Genomic DNA, 27021 nt, shown 5'->3' with positions numbered 1-27021 from the left:
GTCTAATCATAGAACAGTTGGAAAAATAATACAACTGTTCAGAACTTTTATAGTTAAGATTTTTAAACTTATTGTTAGTTATTATACAAGAAGATTCAATACATAAAAGCATATATTTAAAAAAAAAAAAACTTACACGTTACTCGTAGAGTAAAAGGCTATACTAGATTCGTTGAAAAGTATGTAACAGGGAGAAGGAAGCGTTTTCGACCATATAAAGTATATATATTCTTGATCAGGACCAATAGCCGAGTCGATATGGCAATGTCCGTCTGTCTGTCTGAAACTATAATACAAAAGCTGGAAAGTTGAGATTAAGCATACAGACTCCAGAGACACTGACGCAGCGCTATTTTTTCGATTCATGTTGCCACGCCCACTCTAACACCCAAAAACTGCCACGCCCACACTTTTGAAAAATGTTTTGATATATTTTTATTTTTGTATTAATCTTGTACATTTTTATCGATTTGCCGAAAATCTTTTTGCCACGCCCACAAACCGCCAAAAGCTGCCACGCCTACACTTTTCAAAAATGTTTTGATATTTTTTCATTTTTGTATTAGTCTTGTAAATTTCTATCTATTTGCCAAAAAACTTTTGGTCACGCCCACTCTAACGCCCACAAACCGCCAAAAACTGTCAGTGTTGAAGACTCTCCTTCGCACTTCTACTAGCTGAGTAACGGGTATCAGCTAGTCGGGAAACTCGACTACAGCGTTCTCTCTTGTTTATTACTAAAAACGGATTTTTTTAATTTGACTTAATATTTAAATTATGCAAAAATACATATAAAATATTTGTGAAATTCCGGAGTCTTTTGCGTCTTATTGCCCTACGGAGTTTGGGCCAGCTTCGTTTCAGTTGCGTTAGAAAATGGGACTACATGTTCAATTAACCTTCAATAATTAATAGAAGTATGATCTATACGAAAATGTACCTTAAATTATACCTTTTATGTTTTGTTGTTGCTTATAAAGTGAATCCATTACCTGGAATAATAAATTAATTAAATTAGAATATGATTACAAATTTAATTTAATTTAAATAAAATTAATTTACTACTGGCCTATCAGTATTTTTGTTCGTATAAACGGCGGAACTCTACTATAGCGTGCTCTTTTGCTTTTTTAAATAACATGTAACGACTGCGATAACTAAAAAAATCGATTGTTTAAGTATGTTCCGCTTTAGGTATACTTTTTGTTATATTTTGCAGCATTTTTGACTTAGTAAAATTTAGTTCATATTAAATACTGATTAATCAATCGAACTTTAATATGGTCGGTAGTTAAAGTCATGCATTCCAAATCGTTTTCCAACACTAGATGTATTGTCTTTTGTGGATGGATTTGAGTAAAGGCATTTGCCGAGAACTTGTGATGCTCCATGACATAATGCGGATGCGATAGTTCAAGGTATACAGGTAGAGCCGGATATCTCACAGTGATGCGTAAACTAAAACTATTTGCATAAGGAGATGTAGCCGCTTAGCAGTCCTGACCTGCTATCTCTAGGTTTTACTGTATGGCCAATTACTGTTAGTTCTGCATCTTTACTGCCAATAAAATTTTTAAAGGCCACATTGTAAAAATAGTTTCTAGCCACTAAGTTGCCGTATTTGTATTCCAGAATGATTTCTAAAAACAGTTCTTCCCTCAAATGGTTTTCGTACAGCAACTATTCCAAAGGTATTTGACGCAACTCAAGGTAATTGGAGTTCTGTAAAATGAGTTCTTGCTTGTGTTTCTTACCAGTCCAAAAGCACGAGCTATAGTCTTTTTGGCAATTAAGTCCGTCCACAGATAAGTTTTCTGGTAAACATAGTACAACTGCGAGTCCCTTTGCTCCCAAAAAGTCCTCCCTTGTAAGCGTGATATTGAGGTTGTATGAGTTATTGTCGCCATATGCCATATAAGCGCTCACATTGTATTGTCTCCTGTGCGTAGATTACGACAAACTTCCAACGCTGCTTAAGTCGCCATGGCTTGTGTCACTTGGCCAAGATACAAACTTATCGATATTTTCATCCTAATTCTGGAGAGCAAACGAAAGCTAATTGGCAATTAACTGGAGTATTGAAATGAATCCCTTAGGGTCGTGCTGACGGCTTCGAATAAGTCTTGCAATTTCATGGTCGCTATGATCAACAGAATCAGCTAGTGTACGTTGCCATGCGTGAGGATACGTTTCAGGGCGAATTCCGTCTTTGTTGTCGAAAAAGATAAAAAAAATATATATTTTATTAATAGATATTGATAATGCCATTTGATAAAATAAACAAGAGATCACTATAGTTAAGTTGCTCGACTATCAGATACCCGTTACGCATCTAGTAGGAGTGCGCTGGGTCTATGTCTCCGGAATCTGCATATATGTATAATTTAAATTTTCTAGCTTTTATACAGTAGTGCGGGCGGTCGTAGCTAGATTGTCTCGGCTATTCATCATGATTATGTATACAGTCCGGTATATAGTCGGAAACGCTGCCTTCTACCTGTTATATAGTTTTGCTCTACGAGTAACGGGTATAAATAGAGTGCCAAATGTGTAAGGTACACATTACTCCCTAAAATTGCACCATAAGTGACTTTTCTTACACGCTGATATCTTAAAAAATTAAGTTTTTGTAAACTTGTAAAAATTTGTGGCACATAGTTGGGTATAGGTAATATTATCGTTGATACCAACTATTATAATAAGAGCCAACAATAAGAGCGTGCCATTCCTATTTCGGATAATTTACAATCCATGCCTTGTTTATATGCACATTAGGATCATTAGGATCAACTTAATTTATGAAACCCATTTGAAGCTAAATAACAAATCATGCCATTTGCGTTCAATCCAAAAACTGTCTTATTGTGCAGCTCAATTATTTTAAGTCTTTCAAACAACTTATACTTTAAAAGTAAAAATAAAACCAGAGAACGCTATAGTCGAGTTCCCCGACTATCTGATACCCGTTACTCAGCTAGTGGAAGGGAGATGGAGATTCTTAAACACAGTTTTTGGCGGTTTGTAGGCGTTATAGTGGGCGTGGCAGAAAGTTTTTTGGCAAATCGATAGAAATTTACAAGACTAATACAAAAATGAAAAAATATCAAAACATTTATCAAAAGTGTGGCCGTAGCAGCTTTGGGCGGTTTGTGGGCGTGGCAAAAAGTTTTTTGGCAAACCGATAGAAATTTACAAGATCAATACAAAAATGAAAAAATATCAAAACATTTTTGAAAGTGTGGGCGTGGCAGTTTTGGGCGGCTTGTGGGCGTTAGAGTGGGCGTGGCAACATGAATCGACAAGCTTGCGCTGCGTCTATGTCTCTGGAGTCTGTATGCTTAATCTTAACTTTCTAGCTTTTGTAGTTCCTGAGATCACAGCGTTCATACGGACGGACAGGGGACATGGTCATATCGACTCGGCTATTGGTATTATATATATGCATGGTTGATTTTAGTCACAGCGAATTTTCCGAAATATGGCAAAGCAACAATCGAAAAGTTTAATGTGTTTTTGATTGGATATACACCCAAATTAATAAAAACGCTTTGGAATCGAAGATAATAAAAGAAATAGACAAAATTAATAATTTTAATAGTTCCATGGTAAATATTTTCCCAAAGAACTAAATAAATTTCACGCCGTTTTAATCGCTATTTCTATCAAATATATAAATCCGGGAAAACTTCGTTCATCTTGTATTTGTATTATATGGTATCTGAAGTCACCAACGATTCATAAAATATTGGTTCACGACTATCAGATTAATAATTCGACTTTGGTTCCACTAGGATGCTTCAGGGAAAAATAGTCGGGGTCTATATCATAACTTACGAGTATATACAGTTGCGAAAAAAATAAAAGCAGCCTCACTACTTATTTTATTCTCTATCAAATAAATTAGGATTGCGGTACCGAAGGTACGAAATACAGATTTTTCGCGTAATGCTAGATATTTTTCCCATCAAAAAATGAAAAAAAAGTTTAAATTGTCCATACCTTTATTTTATTATAATTTTTTTTTGGGCAGCAAGGTCTAAAATGAGGCGAAAACAAAAATAGCAGCACTATCGATTTTTTCAAATATTCAATACTTGTCGGCGGTTTGTTTTGGTGAAAAGCACATGGTTATAAAACTTGACATTTATATTCCTATTTCCAACATTATTTTTTAAACATACCTTATAATAATTATTAAAATTGGACGAGGAGAACATTGCACTTCAGATAAACGTGACATGGTCAAAAAAACCAATTTCTGAAGGAAAATCACACAGAAATATAGGTCTAATCCTTCGATGCTAAAACAATATTATAGGAAATGTAATCACCTACAACGAGAATCCCGAAAAAAGTGGGGAAAAAAAATCATTAGGCACCCATCTCAACAAGAGGCTAGTGCCCGAGAGCAAGAAGGATCCATTTAAAGCTCCTACCGAACTGAAAAAGGATTTCAACATATCCGCAACAGTGCAAACAGTTCAGTTTTTTTGGGATTGGTGGCAATGGATCTTGATCGAATGTAAGGCGCCCTAGGAACACCGTATATAAGCCAAACGACACAGTAGAAACAATTAAACACGAGGGATCCTGTATAATGGTATGGGCTTGTTTCTCGTACTATGTAGTTGGGGCAATACCAACAAATACCATGGATAAAAACCATCATGGATCAACATGTGTTTGTGGATATTTTGGTGACGATGATGCTATCCTTTTCCGAATACTATTAACAAGACTATAACCCCAAGTACACCAGCAGGAAAGCCAAGGACTCGTTCCAAAATAAATCTGTTCCTGTTTTGGATTGGCCTGCACAGTCTCCAGGCCGTAATCCCATCAAAAATTCAATTTGTAGCTTCAAAGCCAACAAACAACGAATAACTTTGGATATAATTAAGGAGTCCTGGAGCAAAATATCCTTCAAACGGTGCCAGGACCTCGTTGAGTCCATGGCAAAACGTTGCGATCCTGTTACTGGTAATAAGGGATACCCAACCAAATATTAAATTAGTGGGAAGGGTGTAGTTTTAGCACGCAAACATTTGTTATTAGTGAATTTTTTACTATCAAGTTTAAAATTGAAAATTTAAGCATTTTTCATCAAGTGCTGCCATTTTATTTTCCGCCTAATTTTGTCGTTTTTAACAAAGATCCTCATTTAAGATAAGAATAAATAAAACAATTGTAGTTATGTTTTATTTCCTAAAAAGTGAATTGTTTAACCTTTCTAAAAAGGTATTTCAGTTCCTTTTAAGCCCTAAATTGTAGATAGGAGGCTTATTCAAAGTTTTACTGGGCAAGTGCTGCTATTTTTTTTTCGCAGCTGTATGTATGCAGGCCCGGCGACAGTGGCGACGGGCCCGGGCCCGTTATTAATGCCATAAGAATAAAATGTGTGAAGTTTGAAAAATGTAACTCAATTTTTTGACTTTAGGCCAAAAAATCGAGTTCTGGACCATAGTGCAGGGTCTAATTTTAATGGAAGAAGACTTTAAGCCCTTTACGTGATATGGCCAAACAGATTTTGGCCCAAAAATAATATACTTTGTTCAGGCAAACATTTCTTGATACCCATACGGTCTCACTAAAATACATAACTGTTAAGAACACATTGTTATTAAAAAAAATCATTGATTATTCATAACTAACGCTGCAGCAACAGCAGCAATATATGGCTGAACATAGTATATTATTTTTGGGCCAAATGGTAGTCTGTGTATCTGTAAACAAAAATAATATCATACTACTTCACAGTTGGCCAAAAAAAATGTATATGTAGCTGAACAAAGTATTTTATTCTTCGACCACTTTCTGGTCGCCTCAGTATCGGGCCTAAAATAGACAAAAATGTTAAAATGCGGGCGTGAACGTCGAGATCTCAGAAACTAACAAAAACTAGTTGAGATTAAGCATGCAGGCTCCAGAGACATAGAGGAAGCGCAATTTTGTTGACCCATGTTGCCACGCCCACACTTTTGAAAAATGTTTTTATATCTTTTAAATTTTTTTATTAATCTGTTAAAAATTTATTGATTTGCAAAAAATGCATTTGCCACACCCACCCTAACGTCCACAAACCACCCAAAACTGCCTCGTCCACACTTTTGAAAAATGTTTTTATATTTTTTCACATTTTTGTTAGTCTTGTAAATATGTCTCGATTTTCCAAAAAACTTTTTGCCAGTGTCGAAATGTGTCCTTCGCCCTTCCACTAGCTGAGTAACGGGTATCAGATAGTCGGGGAACTCGACTATAGCGTTCTCTCTTGTTTTACTTTGGGTATTTTAAATTATAAAACTGGCGAATCAAAAGGGACCAATATCGGTCATCTAAAAGCTCGCTGAACGAAAACAGAAGTAGTCTTGTGGTTAAATCAAATTATAAGATGGCTCTGTACAAATACTTGGCATAAACCACCAGTTGGACATACAAATTTTCTGACATATGTGTGCTGGGAAACGCACGGCAATCCATCGTGCAGTGAGAATAGTTCCGATCAATGGCAAAATTAACATCGCGAAATACGGCTACTGCTGGAAACCACTGGTTTCCATTTGCCTAAGAGCAGCGCGGCTGGGTTCCACTCGCCACCGAAACCCATTTGCATCTTGCGTAAGTGATTGCAACGACACTCGACAGCGCACAGTGGGCCAGATAATTATTCTAGCGGGATAAAAGTCATTTTGTTTTGTTTAAATATTGTATTTATTTTTGGTTTTTATACCCGTTACTCGTAGAGTAAAAGGGTATACTAGATTCGTTGAAAAGTATGTAACAGGCAGAAGGAAGGGTTTCCGACCATATAAAGTATATATATTCTTGATCAGGACCAATAGCCGAGTCGATATGACCATGTCTGTCTGTCCGTCTGTCCGTCTGTCTGTCCGTCCGTATGAACGCTGTGATCTCAGGAACTACAAAAGCTAGAAAGTTGAGATTAAGCATACAGACTCCAGAGACATAGACGCAGCGCAAGTTTGTCGATTCATGTTTCCAGGCCCACTCTAACGCCCACAAACCGCCCAAAACTGCCACGCCCACACTTTTGAAAAATGTTTTGATATTTTTTCATTTTTGTATTGGTCTTGTAAATTTCTATCGATTTGCCAAAAAACTTTTTGCCACGCCCACTCTAACGCCCACAAACCGCCCAAAGCTGCTACTCCCACACTTTTGAAAAATGTTTTGATATGTTTTCATTTTTTTATTAGTCTTGTAAAATTCTATCGATTTGCCAAAAAACTTTCTGCCACGCCCACTATAACGCCTACAAACCGCCAAAAACTGTGTTTAAGACTCTCCTTCTCCCTTCCACTAGCTGAGTAACGAGTATCAGATAGTCGGGGAACTCGACTATAGCGTTCTCTCTTGTTTTAACTGGCAATATCCGTCTAATCATATAATAGTTTGTATAAGAGTTTTTGTTTGCTTACATCATTAGCTGTGAGCTTTCAAAGTGAGCATATGTTTCAGCAGGTGGTCTGCAAATATAGTGGGGTACAGTTTCGTGTTTGTTGATTAACTTTTAATTGAAACAAAGTAAAACAAATTGATTCATCAACTTCTGTTAACTTTAGGAAAAGGTATGTTCTAAATAAAAACAATGTGTTTGTGACCCGTATTTTTTTGTTTAGTAAAAAAAAGTGTTCGAAGTCTTCAAGGTCTCGTGCACGCCTGCTTACCTCCTGCAGGGGTGAACGGATCTCAATATTTTGGCTAGGGCTAGGCTAAAGGCGAAGGATTGGTTGGCTACCCATCGTATGGGTACATCGTTTCCTGGGTCTAGCAAATCTCCGTAGATATCCGTTGATACTCTCCGCGGAGAAGATGTTTTTATCTTATCTTGCTACACATTCTTTTGTAGAAACTCTGGCGATGCATATAACGGAGGAGAACGTCATAGCCGAGTGCTGCGACTATTAGATACCTTTTATTGAAAGTGCGCGAAATATGCTTTTAGTTAACTTTAAATAGGTTTCAAAGAAGTCAGTTTCTACCAGTTTTTGAAACGTGGTTAAACATTGATAAGCTTAACAAAATATATTGTTTATCCACGTTATACGCTACGAGTAACGGGTATAATTAGGCAGAATTTTCAGACAAACCGGAGGTTTTATTTCTTAATGTCCATTTTGTAAGCTCTTCGACAAAAATGTTTTTCGCAAATTTATCGTAGATAAGCAAAATAAACACACATAAGGGGAGAAGTCCGACCATACTTAAAACCGTTATGGACCACTTGGACCATCTAAAATTCATTTGTTTAATGTATTGTTGTCTTTTCGAACGAACGATACCGCTCCCAAGTGATAGCTGGTGATTGAAGGCTTTGTCGAACTTGAAGAAACAAGTCGACAAAATTATGGTAAAATGTCTTTGGTGATTCCCTGGGTCCGATTTCGGGTGGGTAGTACTACCCACAGTACCCACACCTTTCGACGGACCTGATCTGATCTCATATTCCATTTCGAAATTTTTCGATATAAACTATATGTGTACTTTGTAAAGAGATTCTTTTGCTTAGTATCACAAGTATTTGAATAAAGAATTAATCATCAATATTTGACTATACTGGCGGTCATAAAAGCTAATTTATTAATACTTCTTATATTGCTTTTCCAAGTAAACTTTATTATATAGAGGAAAATCACATTTCTAATCGACTTGTTTAAACAATCCGAGGTTTCTACACTCATAAAAATGTTTAGCCAAAATCGCCAAAATTTGACATTTTCTGATAAAAATTATACAAACAAAAATTCAAAAACTACAGTTTTGGGCGATTTTGGGCGTTAGAGAAGCCTTAAAACATGGGTCAACAAACTTGCGCTGCGTCTATTCATACGGACGGACATGAAGGGCATGATCAACTCGGCTTGGTCCTGATCAAGAATATATATCCTTTATATGGGCGGAAACTTTTCCTTCAGCCTGTTACATAATTTTACTCTACGAGTAATGGGTATTATTAGAGAAATTTCCACAAAGGAATCAAAATTTTTTTTGTTTGTTGCCAGTGATTGGATTAATAATGGCAACTGTATTATTTGAAGCATTTTAAACCATATTTCTTGCTTGTACGTGACTTTAAAAATAAAAAAATATAACTAAAATGGTCCATTTGATAATTATGATTTCTCAAATGGATTACAGCTTAGTTCAACCTATTGGAATTCTTTATTAATGTTTAAAATTTATTCACCTCATGTGTTTTAGTTTTTTCATAAAATATAAGTCAACAAAAAAGCAGGTCAAAGCTTATTTTCATCGGGCACTTTGGTGGTGTGCAATGGTCTTCTATGTTGACAATTAGCGGTCCTTATTATACACGTTATTCGAAGGTAAAAGAATGTTTCTCCATACATTAAATACATATATATTCATAGGGCAATGCCGTCAAATTCAATTATTTTTAGGACAGCATCAAAGTTAGTTTAATCAATCAAGTCAATCACAAGTGAAGGCCCATAGGGCAAATTGAATTTCTGTTATCTCAACACATCAAGGCACTTAATCCTTGACAGCCGCGGTTGCAGAATATTAAACAGGCGAGAATGGAGGCCCACAACCGTTATCGTATAAAAAGGAAGCACCAAGTTAGCTGTCCACCAGTCTGCCAAGGGCATAGTAAAGCATGGGACTCAGAAGCTGTACGCACTTCGCCACGCTGGTTATTCCTCTCTGGGCATTAGCCTTCTGCTTCTTAGTGGTGGTGCCGGTGCCAGCGCAGACTAATCTGCAAACCTCGAAGGGGGATCGGCGACTACAGGACTTGGAGTCAAATATGGGTGCGGAATCCGATCAGCCCAATGCAAATTTAGTTCGACCATCGCTCTCTCGATTCGGGGACAAGCGTAATCAGAAAATAATTACCTTCGGTCGGAGAGTACCTCGCCCAATGATACCAATTGAATTAGATCTCCTCATGGATAATGATGACGAAAATACTAAAGCTAAGCGGTTCGATGATTACGGTCACATGAGGTTTGGCAAAAGGGGGGGTGATGATCAGTTCGATGACTACGGACACATGCGATTTGGTCGGTAAACACTTGCCATCATTTTAGTTATTTAAAAATCCGCTTATGTATATTGTAAATAGAAATTAATCGAGCATACATTTTACATTAACAATTAAATAAAACGTAATAAATGTTCGCATTCCAAAATTGAATATTCCTAATTTCATAGATGCATTTAAGCATTTTGATTTTTATACCCATGCATATGGAGTATTGGTTTTGTATCAAAATCAAACCTATATAGTTACAGTCAGAAAAAATATTTAACATAATAGAAAAAAATCAAGTTTCGCTTTCTTTGGGTACATATCAGTCGGTTTTTGAATCATAAAATTCGAAAAAAAAAGTCTCGGCATTTCAGTGAAAATGGTTAGTGTGTACAAGTAAGAACTTTAAAATTGGGGCTGATGGGACTGATGGAAACTAACATAATCTACAAATTATAATAATAATCCCATCAGCCCGATTTTTTTAAGTTCGTGCTTGTACACACTAACCATCCTGAACTATACAATCTTGGTATGCAATCCCTTTAGTTTTAAAACTACCTTTCGATCGGGTTCACTCGTAAAGATTGGATTACCACAGTTATTATACCTGTTACTCGTAGAGTAAATGGTTATTCTAGATTTGTTTAAAAGTTTTTAATAGGCAGAAGGGAGCGTTTTTGGCCATATAAAGTATAATTATTCGTTATCAGGATCAATAGCCGGGTCGATCTGGCATGTTCGTCTGCCTGTTCGTCCGTATGAACGTCGAGATCTCGGAAACTATAAAAGCTACAGTTGAGTTTAAGCATACAGTTGCCATACAGCTTTTGATACAGCTGGTTGATTCATGTTACCACGCCCACTCTAAATCTAACACTCTAAAATATTTCATGTGGCACAGCTTTGAAAGTTTTCATAAAGACAGACATATCACGCACAGAATGGCCCATAACGTGGAAAACTTACATTTGTAATTAAATTATAAAAAAATTTCGCTATTTTAAATTAAGCGGAGTTTGCGGAATATAATGCTGGAATGCTGGTATAAAATGCTTATTTTCTGAAATGTGTATTTACTTTGTAATTTATTAACAGAGCAGCGGTTACTTTCTCTGAATCTGCTTATGTCTTAGACCTTAAGTTAAGTTTAAATTTTACCTGTTTCACCCTACGGAAGTATATTTGCTGCACATTCGCCGGCTTTTCCAATCGGCTTTGTAAAGAATGCTGACCGGATTTTCCACATTCAACAGATTCATAACCAAGCCCTAAATTTGGGCTCAACGAGTTTGTTAATAAATTGTAGTTTAGGCTACTACTACACCACTAGGCTAACACTGCAAAGAAGTAAGTCTACCGCGAATCGTGATTGGAATCCAAGTCCAGTGGGTTAGATTTACCGTAGAGCTTCCCAGATTATAAGGTAAGCCGCTCTAATATAAGTAAGCTTAGAGCGAGTTCTCTGGCGGCTTATACATACGCGGGTCAGACCCGCGACAGCCAGACTTCTTAAGTCTCATTGAACTCGCTGCATTCGTATGGAAATCAGTTTGATTGATTGTATTTACACTCACATTTAAGCTCGCCGGAATTTCTTTTTAAATGTGTAGAATGGCATATGTACAATGTCTGCAAAAATACAGCTTTGTCTTGCCTTGGTATGTCCCTACGTATTTTCCATAGGAGGGTGAGTGGCGTGAGGGGAAAGCTGAACCGACCGGTGATCGGAGCTGGCATGCTAATAGGTCTGAGAGTAAGATTGAAAGGTTGAGAGTGTGGAAAAATTAGCTTTTGGCTACGATCATGCTCTGTTAACATGTTCATTTTATTGTAGGTATTTATTGTACATTTTTGAAAGCATAATAATTATACGATTTGGGAAAAATATCCGACTTGTCGAAAACGTCAGTGATGCGTTTCCTTAGGCGAAAGAACGTTGTGACTGTTACATAGTCGGATAGGGATTTCATATCATTATATTCTACACTACTAATTAATGGTTGATATATGGTATCTCGTGAATTTATGGTTACTAGCGAGCGCACACACTTTAAGTATAAACCTAATAAGGCACAAATATTCGTTTATGTAGAGTTGGTTTCCGTGTGGGATTACACTCCCAAAGCTCCGTTAAAATATTTAGCCACTGTTTTCTTAATCTGGTGTACATCAAGAATTGTTAGACGATTCTAAGCGCCCAACGTGGTGTAATCTTTTTGTATAAATCATGGAGCGCAGATCAAGACAATCAACTTTTATCTTCGGGGCTTTCCGAAGCTGCTGGCAGGCCCCAGTGGCCCGTAGATGGCATGTGGATGCGGAGGATGGGCGTGATGACGCTGGCTTGGTCCTAGACCAGGTCCCCCGCCATTTGACATTGTCATAGCTTGCTTCCGCTGTAGTGTATTCGGTCGCTCGCCATCATTGAGGTCAAGACCTGCCAACATTTGGGCGATCTCACGCTCCTTCTTTATATCCGGCGGATTGAACTGTAAGCTGGCCAACGATCCGTGGCTCCGGCTGCGATGCTCTTGACGTATGGAGTAGCTAAAGGCGCGCTCGTTTAGGTGTCCTTTGCGCTACAGAAAATATTAAATGTATTATAATTAATATTGAATCATGCGATTCCTTCTTGAATTTATTTGGAAAATAAAAAAGTACAAATAGCAAAATTGCATTTTTAGTGAAAATAGCTATCACCAAATAAAGAAGAGGAAGGGAGTTCAGATATTTTCATAATTCATGTATTTTCTGATTACAAATTTGGTATTTTCTAATAGAAAATAATGTTAGTATTTGCAAGCCATGTACCACCCACCTTGTAGATGCCAGTGCCACCTGGTGATGGCGATTCGGCGCCTGAGTTACCGGAGTCGTCCAGACCGTTGCTCATTGACGCCGCCAGCTTCCGGCTGGAATGACCCAGCGGTCGCGTCTCTCCAATGAGGGAATGTGCCAATTGGGAAGGTGGAACGCCCATGGCCTGTTGCTGAAAGGCGTAGATGGGCGGTACAATTGGCATGCCCACGGGCACTCCTCCACCTCCCGCGCCTTTTTTTTCTTTTTTTTTCTTTTTGCCTATTGAGCGCGACGGCTGAAGAGTCGCATACTGCTGAGGCATCATCACTGGGATCTGCATGGGCGGTAGGCCCCCGATGTTGGCTTGGTGCAGCATATGGACCTGATGCTGTGAGGGGTGGGGTGGCGGGTGATGGGACAGGTGGCTGGGGGGACCCGTGGGAATGCCGCGATGACTAATTGTATGGTAACGGGCGGCGTGAGGCCCTTGCCCATAGGTCATGCTGCCAGGTACCTGGAATCCTGAGCCATGCAGCGGGGAAGGGTGCATGGGCTTTGGCCTGATGAGGGTGCCGGAGAGGCTTTGGCTGCCAATAGACTTGGTCGACTTTTTCTCCCGCTTCGTGTTTCGCTCTTCCTTCACTGGTGGCGGTGGCACGTCGATAGGTGTGCTGATTTGACGCGCTCGTAGAGGCCTTCCCATGGTGGAGGTGTTTCCCGCAAACAGATCATAGGGACTCTCTAGTGGTCCGATGGTGTCCAGCTGGTCCTGTGATCCGTTCCAGACCTTATGATTTTCGTCGCCGTTGTAAGACGCATCTCCGTCATCAACAGTCATGTTGAGATCAGCGCTGCTATCGTAAACTGTAAGAGAAAATGAAAAGTGTAGTAACAGTTTATGGACAACAGTGTCCGCTAAATACGGATATTGCAAAGAAAAGGCGAAGAGCACAATACATATTAGTTTCTTAATGTTTTTTAAGATTAACTAAATACGAAAATTTATTTCAGCCCGTGACATGCATTATCCGGAAGGATAAGTGTGTGATTTCAATAAATTTGGAATTAAATATGTATCAGCAAGAGCATTCAGATTTGTATTTTATATGGTAGCATACAAAATTTAAAACCAGTTGATTTACACCTAAAATAGATTTAAATGAAAAACTCCCATACGCCCACAAACAATTGAATAAGAGTCGTCTTGGTAAGTTTTCCGTGCTGTGGGATGCTGCCCGCTGTCGATTGATATTCGATGTCAACATATATTACCTTTCCAGCAGAAGAAAAAGGCGAAGTGCTAAGTCAGCGCACTCCATCTACTGAGCGGGGCTAATCGCCTCATTTACAAAGTGGGCCAAGACCACAGATCTCGCGAGGCAGATGCATTCAAATGAACAAGTCAACTGGCCTCTCCCGGGTCGCTTGTCATCCGACACAAATCCAGGCCTACGAACAGATACTCACATTCAAGCTCATTTGGGCCATTGAGGCAACGGTTTTGTAATAAATAACAGGAATTTAATAACCTGAGCGTGGATACACCTGCATCTGTCCGGGCTCAGCTTAGCCGACACCAGTCTAAACCTGAATCGAGCACGATAACCCCGTCCCCTCCCTACATTAAAGCCTCAGTTCGAACAGCCGAGAGCCACTTTGCAAGTGTCTTTTATGGCCGCATTGAGTCTGATCATTTCACCATTTCTTCAAATGCAATTCAGCGGCTTATTCCTTTAGGTCTTGCTTGCTGTTCTACCTGCAGGCATTTGCTGGGCGTTGTTTAGTCTTCAGCTTGGCCTGGGACTATTGACCCCAGATTTGGGAGCTCTGAAAATGAGAGCCCTCGCCACAAATTTTGTAATTTAACAAGAAATACCTTTTGTGGAAAAACTGGTCATCTAGCAACATTAATATCGACATGTTTTCCAAAGGAAATTCTTCTCCTGGTCAAATCGTTGACCAAAGTGCGATATATCTGCCATTGTACATATACCAGTAAAACAGGAAGCATTGCCCGGTAGTTTCGCTTTATAGTTTAGGAAATAGGCACATATTGTTCGCGGAATGTAATTTGCGTAAATAACTGCGGAATTCCGACGGATCGTGATTATTTAATTGACCATTGGCTCTAATTTCATAAATTGAGCATGCTTGCTGAAGGGTAATCACTTTTCCACAGCGACTTTTTCCAATAAAACTATACCTGCATTGCATCTCTGTTTCGCCACTGCTGTTTGCTTGACATAGGCTATAGGCTGCCACCTATTTGGACTTACGTCATAATCGGTGGAAAAAGTAAAAAGTAAATTCGATACTCTCACTAGCCTCCCGGGAAACAGCGCGATGCTCATGCGTGCGTGAAAATATGTGAAGAAGGGGATAAGATAGGCGGATTTATTCAAAATACCACGGATTACCGGCTTGCCAAATTTCGGTACAATGCGAATTCCTATAAGTTTGACGGAAGAGGAGTAGCAGCAACAAAAACTTGGACCAGCATTTTTAAAAGTTTTTCTCCTTTTACTTTTTCCACTATTTTCATACTTCCAACGTTGCAAAAACCAAAACAAGCCCAGTGCCAAGCAGTTCTTTTTGCCGTTTTCCGTCTCTGTTTTTTTAAAGTTTGGGTTGCTACGATGGAGGGCCGCATGTGCAGCTGCTAGTCGCATCTAGGTCAACTACGCCACATCGGAATGTCGGAAGAGTGAAAAATACAACAGCAGCGATTAATACACTGACCAACTGATTTAGGTGGGCTTGAAAAAACGGTCCACTGTAAATAAAAGTATTTTTAAGGCGGTGAATTGGCAGATTTACTAAAACTTTTATTTATCTTTGTAATTTAAACTTTTTATTAGTGAGAAGAGCAAACGGGAAAATTCAAAACTTTTCTGGCATACTGATAGAAATTAGGAAAACCAATAACAAAATTAACAAAAAAAATTAAAAATGTCTCTGAAATATGGGGGTGAGTTTTTACAGACAAATGAATAAAATAAAAGTTTTTTGGCAAGTCGATAAAAATTTACAATACTAATAAAATAAAACAAAATAAACATTTTCCAAAAGAGTGGGTGTGGCAGTTTTGGGCGGTTTGGGGGCGTTAAATTGAGCGTCAGTAAACAAATCTTTATGCCTAAACTTAACGTTCTAGCTTTTATAGTTTCTGGAATCTTGACATTCATACGGTCAGACAGACGGACGGACAGGCTGCCGGACAGACGCCACATTGTGTAAAACTAAAAACTTAAAAAGCATGGGATTATCGTCCTTTAAGCTCACACTCAATATACAAAAATTTTAATATTAATTTTTGTGGCGTAATATAATTATACCCGTTACTCGTAGAGTAAAAGGTTATACTAGATTCGTTGAAAAGTATGTAACAGGCAGAAGGAAGCGTTTCCGACCATATAAAGTATATATATTCTTGATCAGGACCAATAGCCGAGTCGATCTGGCCATGTCCGTCTGTCCGTCCGTATGAACGTCGAGATCTCAGGAACTACAAAAGCTAGTAAGATTAAGAATTGAGATTAAGAATACAGACTCCAGAGACATAGAAGCAGCGCAAGTTTGTCGATTAATGTTGCCACGCTCACTTTAACGCCCACAAACCGCCCAAAACTGCCACGCCCACTCTTTTGAAAAATAATTTTGCCACGCCCACTCTGACGCCCACAAACCGCCCAAAGCTGCCACGCCCACACTATTGAAAAATGTTTATTTCTACATTTCTGTATTGGTCTTGTAAGTTTCTATCGATTTGCCAAAAAACTTTTTGCCACGCCCACTTTTACGCCCATAAGCCGCCATAAACTGTCAGTGTTGAAGACTCTCCTTCGCACTTTTACTAGCTGAGTAACGGGTATCAGATAGACGGGCAACTCGTCTATAGCGTTCTCTCTTGTTTTGCACTTGACTTAATTGATATACTATATAAAAGGAATTCATTTGGCAAATCGGCAAATAACATCACATTAAATTAACGTTTTTTAGCAGACACAGACAAAACGACAAAACTTACCGACAAAACTTAAACGTCACTACGTGGACTGTCACAGTGGAGTTGCTCTATGTGTCTTGAAACAGGTATTGAAGGTGGTAAGAGCCGCAAGTAGGCCATAAATGAAATTCTGTGGCAGCTAAGTCTGAAATCTTACCGATGCGCCGCCTGCTTCTTCAAGAGCTTTGCGATCGGGTTACTATTACCCCATCGTTATATTGTTTCCTATTTTGAAAGAAAATCTATTATGCGGTGAACTACTACTGGATTTTGGTCAATTTGTCTCGTCTTGGTTTCTACACCTAGCTTTTTGGTGATGCTATAAGTCATCTGTAATTGGCAACGGACCACGCTGATGGAAACTCGAGTTTCCGAGTTTCGAGTTTCCCGACTATCTGATACCCGTTACTCAGCTAGTGAAAGTGCGTAGGAGAAATTTTATTCTTTTGCGGTTTGTGGGCGTTAGGGTGGGCGTGGCAAATATAATTTTTGGCAATCGAGCGGGCGTGGCAGTTGTGTGCAGTTTGTGGGCGTTAGAGTGGGCGTGGCAACATGGGTTAACAAACTTGCGCTGCGTCAATGTCTCTGGAGTCTACATGCTGAATCTTAACTTTCTAGCTTTTGTAGTTCTAGACGTTCATACGGACAGACGGACATGGCCAGATCAAAGACATTAGAATATTATAATGTCTTTGGCCAGATCGACTCGGCTAACCTAATCAATAATATATATACCTTATTGGCAACGCTTCGTTCTGCCTGTTACATACTTTTCAACGAATCTAGTATACCTTTTTACTCTACGAGTAACGGGTATATAATAATCTAGAGCTATAAAGAATACTAATTAAAATATCCAGCAGTATTCCTTTAATATTTAAGACAAACTCTCTAAACATACCTGTTTTTTTAGATTTTTAAGGAATATTTTATTATAATTGTACTAAGTGTTAAAACTCCCTATTCTATTGTTAATACAATAAGAGGCGCTATTTCCATAAAACCCCAAACATGATGTAGCCATTCCACAGGCTAAAAATGTTAATGAATAGAAAGTTCTCACAGACACGCTGTCCGCCGAAGATCAGTATGTTCAGCAAAATATGTCATCGCAATCTCGGCAGAGATTTACAGCAACACTCTCACACTGGGTCGATATACTCTGCTACTCTCTTTCTCTTTTTGAGGCTCACACTTCCCTACCGACTTACCGACTTTCCAGCGGTTCGGCTTGTGAAACATGAAATCTTCTCACGCGTTCATCTCGATTTATTCACTTCTTTAAGACCCTTGCATGTGTATAATGAATGTCCCAGCCCAGGCTGCCCAGCCCTCTCAGTCAGACCCTACAACGTTTTAAGTTTTGTTGGTGGCTGAGAAGAACAGTGGGAAAAGCTCGTAGCCGGCTTGCACAAAAGCGGATGTGCCGCGGTCTAAAGTCCAGGAAAACGTACGCAGACATATTCGAGATCTAAGAAGCCTATTATCTAGCAGACGTCTAACTGCAAGTAGCTTGTTTCGGGTTTGATGAAGTAACTTCTTTGTCAATTACCATATATTACAAGCAATAAGCCCTTATAAATACTGGTGCACAGTAAAGAGATAGTCTAGTCAAATTTACTTTTACAATGATATAGGTTCAGGTATTTTCTCATTATAACTTTACCTGATTTTTCATTAACTTGTATCGCATTCGTATCGGGCGTTACTTAAATTAGGCTTTTACAGGAAAAATTCACAGTACGAGTAATACTGATTTAATATGCATAAAGATTAACTTTTAAAGGTTAAAGTCGAAAGTTAAATTTTAATGTTGCGCTAGAAATCGCACAATTTAGAATTTTTCGAAGAAAAGTAGTGCAGCTTTCTTCTCATATAAGCAATTTTTAATGGTAATTATCACAACCGCACTACAACCGATGGTTAGAGAAACAGCCAAGTCGTGCGACGGCTAAGCCTTAGAGTCGCCTTCTGTCAATCTGCTGACTGGTCACCATAGACAAAATTGAGATGAGTGGAAAGTGTTTGGTAGATAGTAGAACAGTAAAAAGTATTTCATTTTCGGAAGAAGAAGTCAACTCAAGCACGCCGTTTTATTTCGATCGTGTGATTGCCTATAAACTTTTGAATAATTGCCAAATGTCCAACTGAGCTTAAGTCCAGATCCACAAAATGTGCAAAAGCCGCACTTTATATTAATATTTCTGTACATAATTTTTAAAAATTTAACAGAAAAAATAAAAAAATTAAACAATTTTATATATAAAAAACAAGAGAGAATGCTAAAGTCGAGTTCCCCGACTATCTGATACCCGTTACTCAGCTAGTGAAAGTGCGACTGACAGTATTTGCTGGTTTGTGGGCGTTAGGGTGGTCGTGGCAAAAAATTTTTAAGCAAATCGATAGAAATTAACGACACTAATAAAAAAATATTACAACATTTTTCAAAGGTGTGAGCGTACCAGCTTTGGGCGGCTTGTGGGCGTTAGAGTAGACGTGGAAAAATTTTTTTTGCAAATCGAAATTCACAAGACTAATAATAAAATGAAAAAATATCAAAACATTTTTCGAAAGGGTGGGTGTGGCAGTTTTGTGGGGCGTAGCAACAAGAATAGACTTGCGATGCGTCTCTGGAGTCTGCATGCGTAATCTCAACTGTCTAGCTTTTATAGTTTCTGAGGTCTCGACGTTTATATGGACGGACAGATAGACGAACGGGCCAGATCGACTCGGCTACTGATCCTGATCAAGAAAATATATACTTTATATGACCGGCAAAGCTTCCTTCTGCCGGTTACATTCTTTTCAACAATCTAGTATACCCTTTTACTATACTAGTAACGTGCATAAAAAGGGAGAACGTTATATTCAAGTTCCATAACTAATCCATACAATACTCATACCAAAGAGAAATTTTAAAATTTTCCTGCAAATCGATAGAAATTGACAAGTTATATAATAAAAAGACAATAGATTCTCAAAAGTGTGCGCAGTTTGCAGGCGGAAGAGTGAGCATAGCCAATATTGGTTTGGCGTATCGATAAGAATAACAAATGACCAAATGGCAAGTAAAAGGCAGCGTTCTCAAAAAAAGTTGCGCAACGTAGACGTTAGTAAAATTTTGCATGTCTAATCCTAACTACCTAGCATTTCCAGTTTCAAAGATCTCGACGTTTATACGAACTCCTTATATAAAAGGTATAAAAGGCATCGATCGCACCTTTAGCACATAATAATATGGTTTCTAACATGATTTCAACAGTTTCGTCCCCCGTCTAAAGAATACTAAAGTTTGTCCTAACAAATGTTAAGTATACTTTAGTTTATGTTTATTTTATGATTTTTTTATTTCTTGCCAATTTCTATCGTAATGTCAGTATCAAGTTGTGGTGTGACAGTTGGGTGTGGCGAGGCGAGGCAACAAATTTGCTGCGTTTATATCTCTGAAATATGTATGCTTATTTTCATTTTCAACTCTTATAGTTCCCGAGGTCTCGACCTTCATACGGACGGAAATGGCCAGATCGAGTCGGCTAGTCATTCAGATGCAGAATATATACTTTATAGGGTTGAAATCGAGTCTTTCTACCTGATAAATACTTTTTAACGAATTTAATTTTCCCTCTAATCTACGAGTAACGGGTATAATAAATACAAAGTAGGTTGTTTTATCAGAAATTTAGAGCTGTACTTTTAAGAATATATTTAAACTAAAATATGGCAATAAAACAAATTAAATATATTATAGTTCCTGAGATCTCCCGAACGACGAGGTGATCCTGATCAAAAATATATATAATATATATAACGCTTGTTTCTGCATGTTATTTACCTTTCAACGAATCTAGTATGCCCTTTTACTCTAAGAGTAACGTCTAAAAATTTGTAGCAAAGTACTTACAGTTCTTGACGGATGTATAGACTTCTGTCGCACTGCCCGTGCTACCCCCCTGCATCCCCATCGCTGATCCATTGGCGTGGCCGTTCGAAGCGCGACCCAAGCTATTTAGCGTCGTAGTGCTGCCCGCCCGGGATCTCCAGCCACCTTGGGCTGAAAGGGCCAGATGGTGGTTGCTGCCTCCAACTCCGTTAGCCAGCCCGACGCTGGTCAGGTCGGCACTGGACTTGCTAACGGCACCGCTTTTTAAGGTCCCGTAGACACTTCCGCCTCCGCCCGTCTCCAACTGGCGGGCGTACGAGTTGTCGGCGTAGGCGTGGAAGCAGCACCTGACTAGGGCGTTCGCGGCCGCCTCCCGCTTACAGATAAAAACGTGGCACTCAAGAACCTTGATGCCGGTGGTGCGCCGCAGGATGGCAGCGAAGATGGGTGGATGCTGTGCGCGCGGCATCCGCGCGAAAGGTGAGTCCAGAGGCAGGAACTTTGGTTCCGGGTGGGCGTTTCCTCGCTCTGGAATGAGCACCTGGCGCACGGCGGCGCAGTAGTGCAGCGACTCGATCGGAAAGAAACGCGTGATTTGCTTAAGGTTTTCGTCCACGTTCTCCAGCAGGATGCCGTTAGACCAGACGCTCAGCCAGCTGTCAATGCCCTTGGCGCCCACAGCCCCTTCCGATGGATAGAGGCTGCGCAGCGGCTCCTGGATGCCCTGCAGTCCATCCTTACTCTGCCTTGGCACGGCACTGCCCAAATAAAGTACTCGACATCGGCAAATGGGCGTAGAGTCGCCCATTGCAGCTACGTAATATACCTACGATCACGTAAAGATGTATCTAGTGGTTTTGGTTTTGGTCTCGGTATAGCGTTTCAGTCGAGAGCGCGATGGAAAGAGAGGAAAGGCACGGCACAGAGAGCAGGTCGAAAAATGTGGATTTTCTGGTTTCGCTTTGTGTGCTGGCCACGTTCGTGTCGTATGCACAGGTATTTCTGGCACTGTAGCTGTGTCTGTGCCCGAGTACCGCTCTAAGGCCAAAGCCAGAAAACTTTTTTGCTTAGGTAAGCGGATATTTTGCGCTGCACACTCAGACCCAACGGGTCAAACCAGTATTCGCGTTCTCGATCGGGTTCACATAAGTAAGGGCGTACGCATACACACACGCTCGTCCATATCGGGGTGACTGCATTCGCACACACAACGTTGCTGGAAAACTGCATCAATCAATAATCAGTAGCAAATCTTGTTCGAATTTGCGCAAACGAACCCCGATTAAAAGGGGCTGTCACGGCCTTAGAAACTAGCAAAGTCTGCCATCACACTCACACAGCGGAGCTAAATCACACACACACAAGCAAACGCTTTGAAAACAAATATGGCGTCGTGGGGTTCTGGTCACGGAACTCCCTTCACACTAACACTGTGCGCACGCGCAGGGGAGATCTATACCCCTCCCGGAGAATGCAGCTGGACTGATCTGGTTCAACTGTTCAATTGACGATGGTCACCGGGTCGTCCCACTGGCGCCCGCAACGAATTCAGGCTTGTCTACGCGACGACGTCTTTCTGGAAAATGAATCTGGCCAACATCGTCTGAGCAACGTCTACGTGGTGTTCGCTCGCAACAAATGAACCCTCGGCTCGATCGAAAATACGCTCTCTGCTCACATACCTGCGTACCTGTTCTCGCTCTTTGCCCGACAGACTTGAGGCAGGTACGACTATGATTTTGCCCCGAACCGCTTGGCGGACGCAGCGGGCAGTGGAGGGGAATTGATAATCTACCTCCAGATCAGCAGAATGGGCCAGCAGTAAGCCACTCAGATATCCAAAAGGTTATTTGCCACGTCTGAGAAAATTCGTCGCTCTCTATGTTTATAGAGCTTAAGCATGCAACAATACTTGCAGGAGAAAATACTCTTGTAAAATTTGTTTAACTATCTGCACTTTCTTGCACTTTTTTTTTACCCTGTAGAATATAACGCCAAGCGTTAAAAGCAGGAAAGACTTTACAACAGAAGTAGGTTTGATCAGATATTTATGGTGCAAAGTATGCAAGGCTGGTTTTTTAACTATAACAATAGAGAACGCTACAGTCGACTTCCCCTACTATCATATACCCGTTACGCAAGTGGAAGTGCGAACGAGAAATTTCATTTTCTGGAATTTCGGTAGAAATTGGAGAAAAATAAAACACTAGGGTCTGCATGTCTTACTAGCTTTTATAGTTTTGGAGATCTCGACTTTCGTAACACGAACGTGGACAGATCGACTCAGCTATTGATCCTAATTAAGAATGCATATATTAAATAGAGTCGGAAAAGCTTTCTTTTACCTATTACATACTTTTTAACGAATTATTTTACTCTACGATCAACTGCTACATTACATTGTCTACATTATTCCTATTTCTTTGAGGCGTTTTCTGACCGTCAAAAAGTCGACTCCAAGTGATATGGACAACTCCAGAAGTGTTTGGCACGGGTCTTCATCAAGCAACGTTAAAGTAATAAAGTAAGAATGCCCGCAAAAAAATTTTTCAGGCACAAACATCGACATGTTGCACAACAGTTGCTATGAACACAATAAGGAAATGTCAAATACTGGCAAAGATGCGCTATGTCAGTACCTTTCAGCAGATTCCAACACCCATTATATAAATAGTAATATACTCTTGCAGCCTTTATTACAATACCTTTGGCAGCCCTTTAAAAATAAGATTTTCAGATCAATAGTTAGGTTACAATCAATCAACAAACAACATATTATATGTTGTATATAATATATTTTAAATAAAACTACGAATGAAAAAACTACAGCATGAAATCTAAAATAATTACATATAATGTATTTAAGTAAATACATATTTTATATTAATAGATATACATAATTTAGCATGGCTTACGAACAAAAAGGAGACAGAGCGACTTAACTTGTCATCCTTACATTTACATACTTTCTGTGCAGGTCTTAAACGTGTTGAATATCTTTTTATCTATAAGAAAGCATAATTAACCCAAACAGACATTTTCGATAAAAGCTTGGCCAAGGAGTAAATGTAAAAAACTACATACATTAATTTGGCCGGATGTAAACTTATACATAATTGGATTTCGCTTATACTTTATATAAGGTCAGTTGTGAAATCAAGTAATGATTCAATGTAGCGCAGAACCATGTTTATTTTAAGCCGCTTAGAAACTGCAAGAGTTCTAAATTAAGATATGTATATATGCTGAATTCCCCTCAGATGTAATTCGTAAACTTGTAGGACTACAATTTCGTAAACCAAAATGTTCGAAATACATACATATATGGTAAAAATCCATCTCTTGTGTCAAACTGTTTGCACCAGTTTTTCCAATATTTAAATAATATAAAAATAATATTCCACAAAATGAAATACTTTATTAAAAATAAAATTTCGACTTGAAGACTATAAATAATTGCAAAACTAATTTTTGGGAAGGCCATGCAGAAGTTGGAAGTATGCGTCAACCTTTCAGTTTAGTTTGTTAAAAAATATAAAGCGAACTTTTAATGTTTTTGACAATTTTTTCTACGATAGGCAACTTAGTTTCAAAAGAAAGTAGTATAGGTCATTTTGTTAAAAACTTGGTACATATAATTTATCTGGTTTAGTATAAATTGTACCAGATATAATTCTGGTTCAAAACAGGCAGAACAACAATTTAGACTTAAACCGAAACACTAGAATCGAGAACATTGAAATATTTTTGGACATTCCCTTATAAAACCTATCATAAGACCAACATAACGTCATGACGAAAAGCTGTTACACAAGTGGGCATGAGTATTTAGACAAGAAAAATATTCATTATATTTGTTTGTAACTTATTGTTTACTTACAGGAAAATTGTTTAATAATTTTAGTAAATAGGTAGACTATCGTAGTTAAATTAGGTAATATAAACATAGGGATAACTTCATTGTTGATTTAAGAAAAATTAGTTTTCTATTGTTTCGGTAATCAAACATAAATTTGTTTTTTTTGAGCAGTGAAACTCAAAAGAGCTTTCATCGCTCCACAATACATTGTTCCAGAATGATGCAGGCTGACCAACATATTTTTTGGCCGAAACAATATCGGAAAAAAGTGGCACCCGTATGTCCGAGAATAAGTCATTCAAGAGGGTCTGTTATGTTTTGGGGATGCGTAGCCTTCACTGGATTGGGAGATTTAGTTCCCGTTGATGGAACCATGAATCAAACAAAATATTTGGATGTCCTAAATAATAATGCATTCCCCTCTGGTGATAAATTGATCGGGGAGTCCTTCATACTCCAGCATAATAATGCCCCCTGTCATAAGGCCAAACGGATTACGCAGTTTCTGAGAGATGTTGGCGTAAACACATTGGATTGGCCACCTCAAAGTCCAGACCTCAACATAATAGAAAACCTCTGGTCATATATAAAAAAAATAAGATGTGCAAACTTATCTAGAAATCGCGAAGAAACGATTTTGGAGATTCAAGCCTTATGGAAGGATATTTCAATAGATTATATCCACAGCTTGGTACAGTCTGTACCAAAACGTCTCCAAAAAGTGATAGACGCTAAGGGGGGATATATTTTTTATTAATTTGTTATAATATTTTAGTTCACATTTTTCTCTTTTAAATTTATGAAATTTAAATAAATTGTCTAAATACTTATGCCACCGATAATTTATAGAAAACTAATTTTTCTTAAATCAACAATGAAGTTATCCCTATGTTTATATTACCTAATTTAACTACGATAGTCTACCAATTTACTAAAATTATTAAACAATTTTCCTGTAAGTAAACAATAAGTTACAAACAAATATAATGAATATTTTTCTTGTCTAAATACTTATGCCCACTTGTGTATATCCATAGAAACCAATATTAGTTATACTCGTTACTCGTAGAGTAAAAGGGTATACTAGATTCGTTGAAAAGTATGTAACAGGCAGAAGGAAGCGTTTCCGACCATATAAAGTAAATATATTCTTGATCAGGATCAATAGCCGAGTCGATCTGCCATATCCGTCTGTCTGTCTGTCCGTCCGTATGAACGTCGAGAACTACAAAAGCTAGAAAGTTGAGATTAAGCGTCTGAGATCAAGGGTCTGTATGACTCCAGAGACATAGAAGCAGCGCAAGTTTGTCGATTCATGTTGCCACGCCCACTCTAACGTTCACAAACCGACCGCCCAAAACTCTCACGCTCACACTTTTAAAAAATTTTATGAAATTTACTGTTCCTCTTATAAATTTTTCTAGAGTTGGGAAAATTGTTTTTGCCACGCCCACTCTTATGCCCGACAACTATAAGAAACGGTCACCTCCACAGTTTTGGAAAAAGTTTTGATTTTTTTATCCCCATTACTCGTAGAGTAAATGAGTAAATACTAGATTCATTGAAAAGTATGTAACAGGCAGAAGGATGCGTTTTCGACCATATAATGTATATATGTATATTCTTGATCAGGATCACTAGCCGAATCGATCTGGCACGTCCGTCTGTTCGTCCCTCTCTCCGTCGGTCTGACCGTATGAAAGTCGAGATCTCAGGAACTATAAAAGCTAGAAAGCTTAGATTAAGCATGCAGACACCAGAGACATAGAGGTAGTTGACCCATGTTGCTACGCCCAGTCTAACGCCCACAAACCGCCCAAAACTACCACGCCCACACATTTGAAAAATGTTTCAATATTTTTAAATTATTTTATTAGTCTGGTAAGTTTTTATCAATTTGAAAATATTTTTCTTGCCACGCCTAAGAACCGCACGAAGCTGCCACGCCCACACTTTTAAAAAATGTTTTGATTATTTTTTTTTATTTTTTGTAAGTCTTATAAATTTTTCTAGATGTGCCAACAAATTTTTTGCCAACGCCCACAAACCGACCAAAACTCCAACGCCCACAGTTGTAAAAAATATTTTAAATTGTTTGTATATTTTTTTACGTTTTTGTTTTGTAAATATCTAGCCATTTGCCGAAAAATTTTATGCCACCCACATTTTTCGAAAGTGTGGGCGTGGCAGCTTTGGGCGGTTTTTTTGCAAATTGATAGAAACTTACCAGGCAAATAGAAAAATGAAAATATTTCTGAACATTTTTAGAAGTGTGGGCGTGGCAGTATTGAGCGGTTTGTGGGCGTTAGAATGGGCGTGACAACATGGGTCAACAAGCTTGCGCTGCGTCTACTCGTATGTCTCAGGAGTCTACATGCTGAATCTCAACTTTCTAGCTTTTTATGTTCCTGAGATCTCGACGTTCATACGGACAGACAGACTGACATACATACTTTTCAACG

The 27021-nt window shown here is 38.7% G+C and overlaps 2 protein-coding genes across 3 annotated transcripts; one reads left to right on the top strand and one right to left on the bottom strand.

The window, feature by feature from the left end:
* The first annotated feature begins 9595 nt into the window (after positions 1-9595).
* On the top strand, positions 9596-10172 carry LOC6535250 (drosulfakinins). Its single transcript, XM_002095870.4, has one exon. The coding sequence runs from the start codon at positions 9638-9640 to the stop codon at positions 10049-10051; it is 414 nt and encodes a 137-aa protein (XP_002095906.1). The 5' UTR covers positions 9596-9637; the 3' UTR covers positions 10052-10172.
* A 1627-nt stretch (positions 10173-11799) lies between these two features.
* On the bottom strand, positions 11800-22339 carry LOC6535249. 2 transcript variants are annotated; one of them, XM_015191508.3, is made up of 4 exons: positions 22037-22339; positions 20722-21916; positions 12834-13678; positions 11800-12594 (listed from the first exon to the last, which is right to left on the bottom strand). In XM_015191508.3, exons 2-4 carry the CDS (start codon positions 21506-21508, stop codon positions 12271-12273), a joined length of 1956 nt encoding a protein of 651 aa, XP_015046994.1. In that variant the 5' UTR covers positions 21509-21916; positions 22037-22339; the 3' UTR covers positions 11800-12270. The 2 variants fall into 2 exon arrangements, with proteins under 2 accessions (XP_015046994.1, XP_002095905.1); XM_002095869.4 differs by having other exon boundaries at positions 20722-22339.
* Positions 22340-27021: the final 4682 nt, after the last annotated feature.

Source organism: Drosophila yakuba, chromosome 3R (assembly GCF_016746365.2).
Source record: "Drosophila yakuba strain Tai18E2 chromosome 3R, Prin_Dyak_Tai18E2_2.1, whole genome shotgun sequence".
NCBI classification, from domain to species: Eukaryota; Metazoa; Arthropoda; class Insecta; order Diptera; family Drosophilidae; genus Drosophila; species Drosophila yakuba.
The sequence above is the reverse complement of the archived record's forward strand: the minus strand, read 5'-3'. Positions and strand labels throughout refer to the sequence as shown.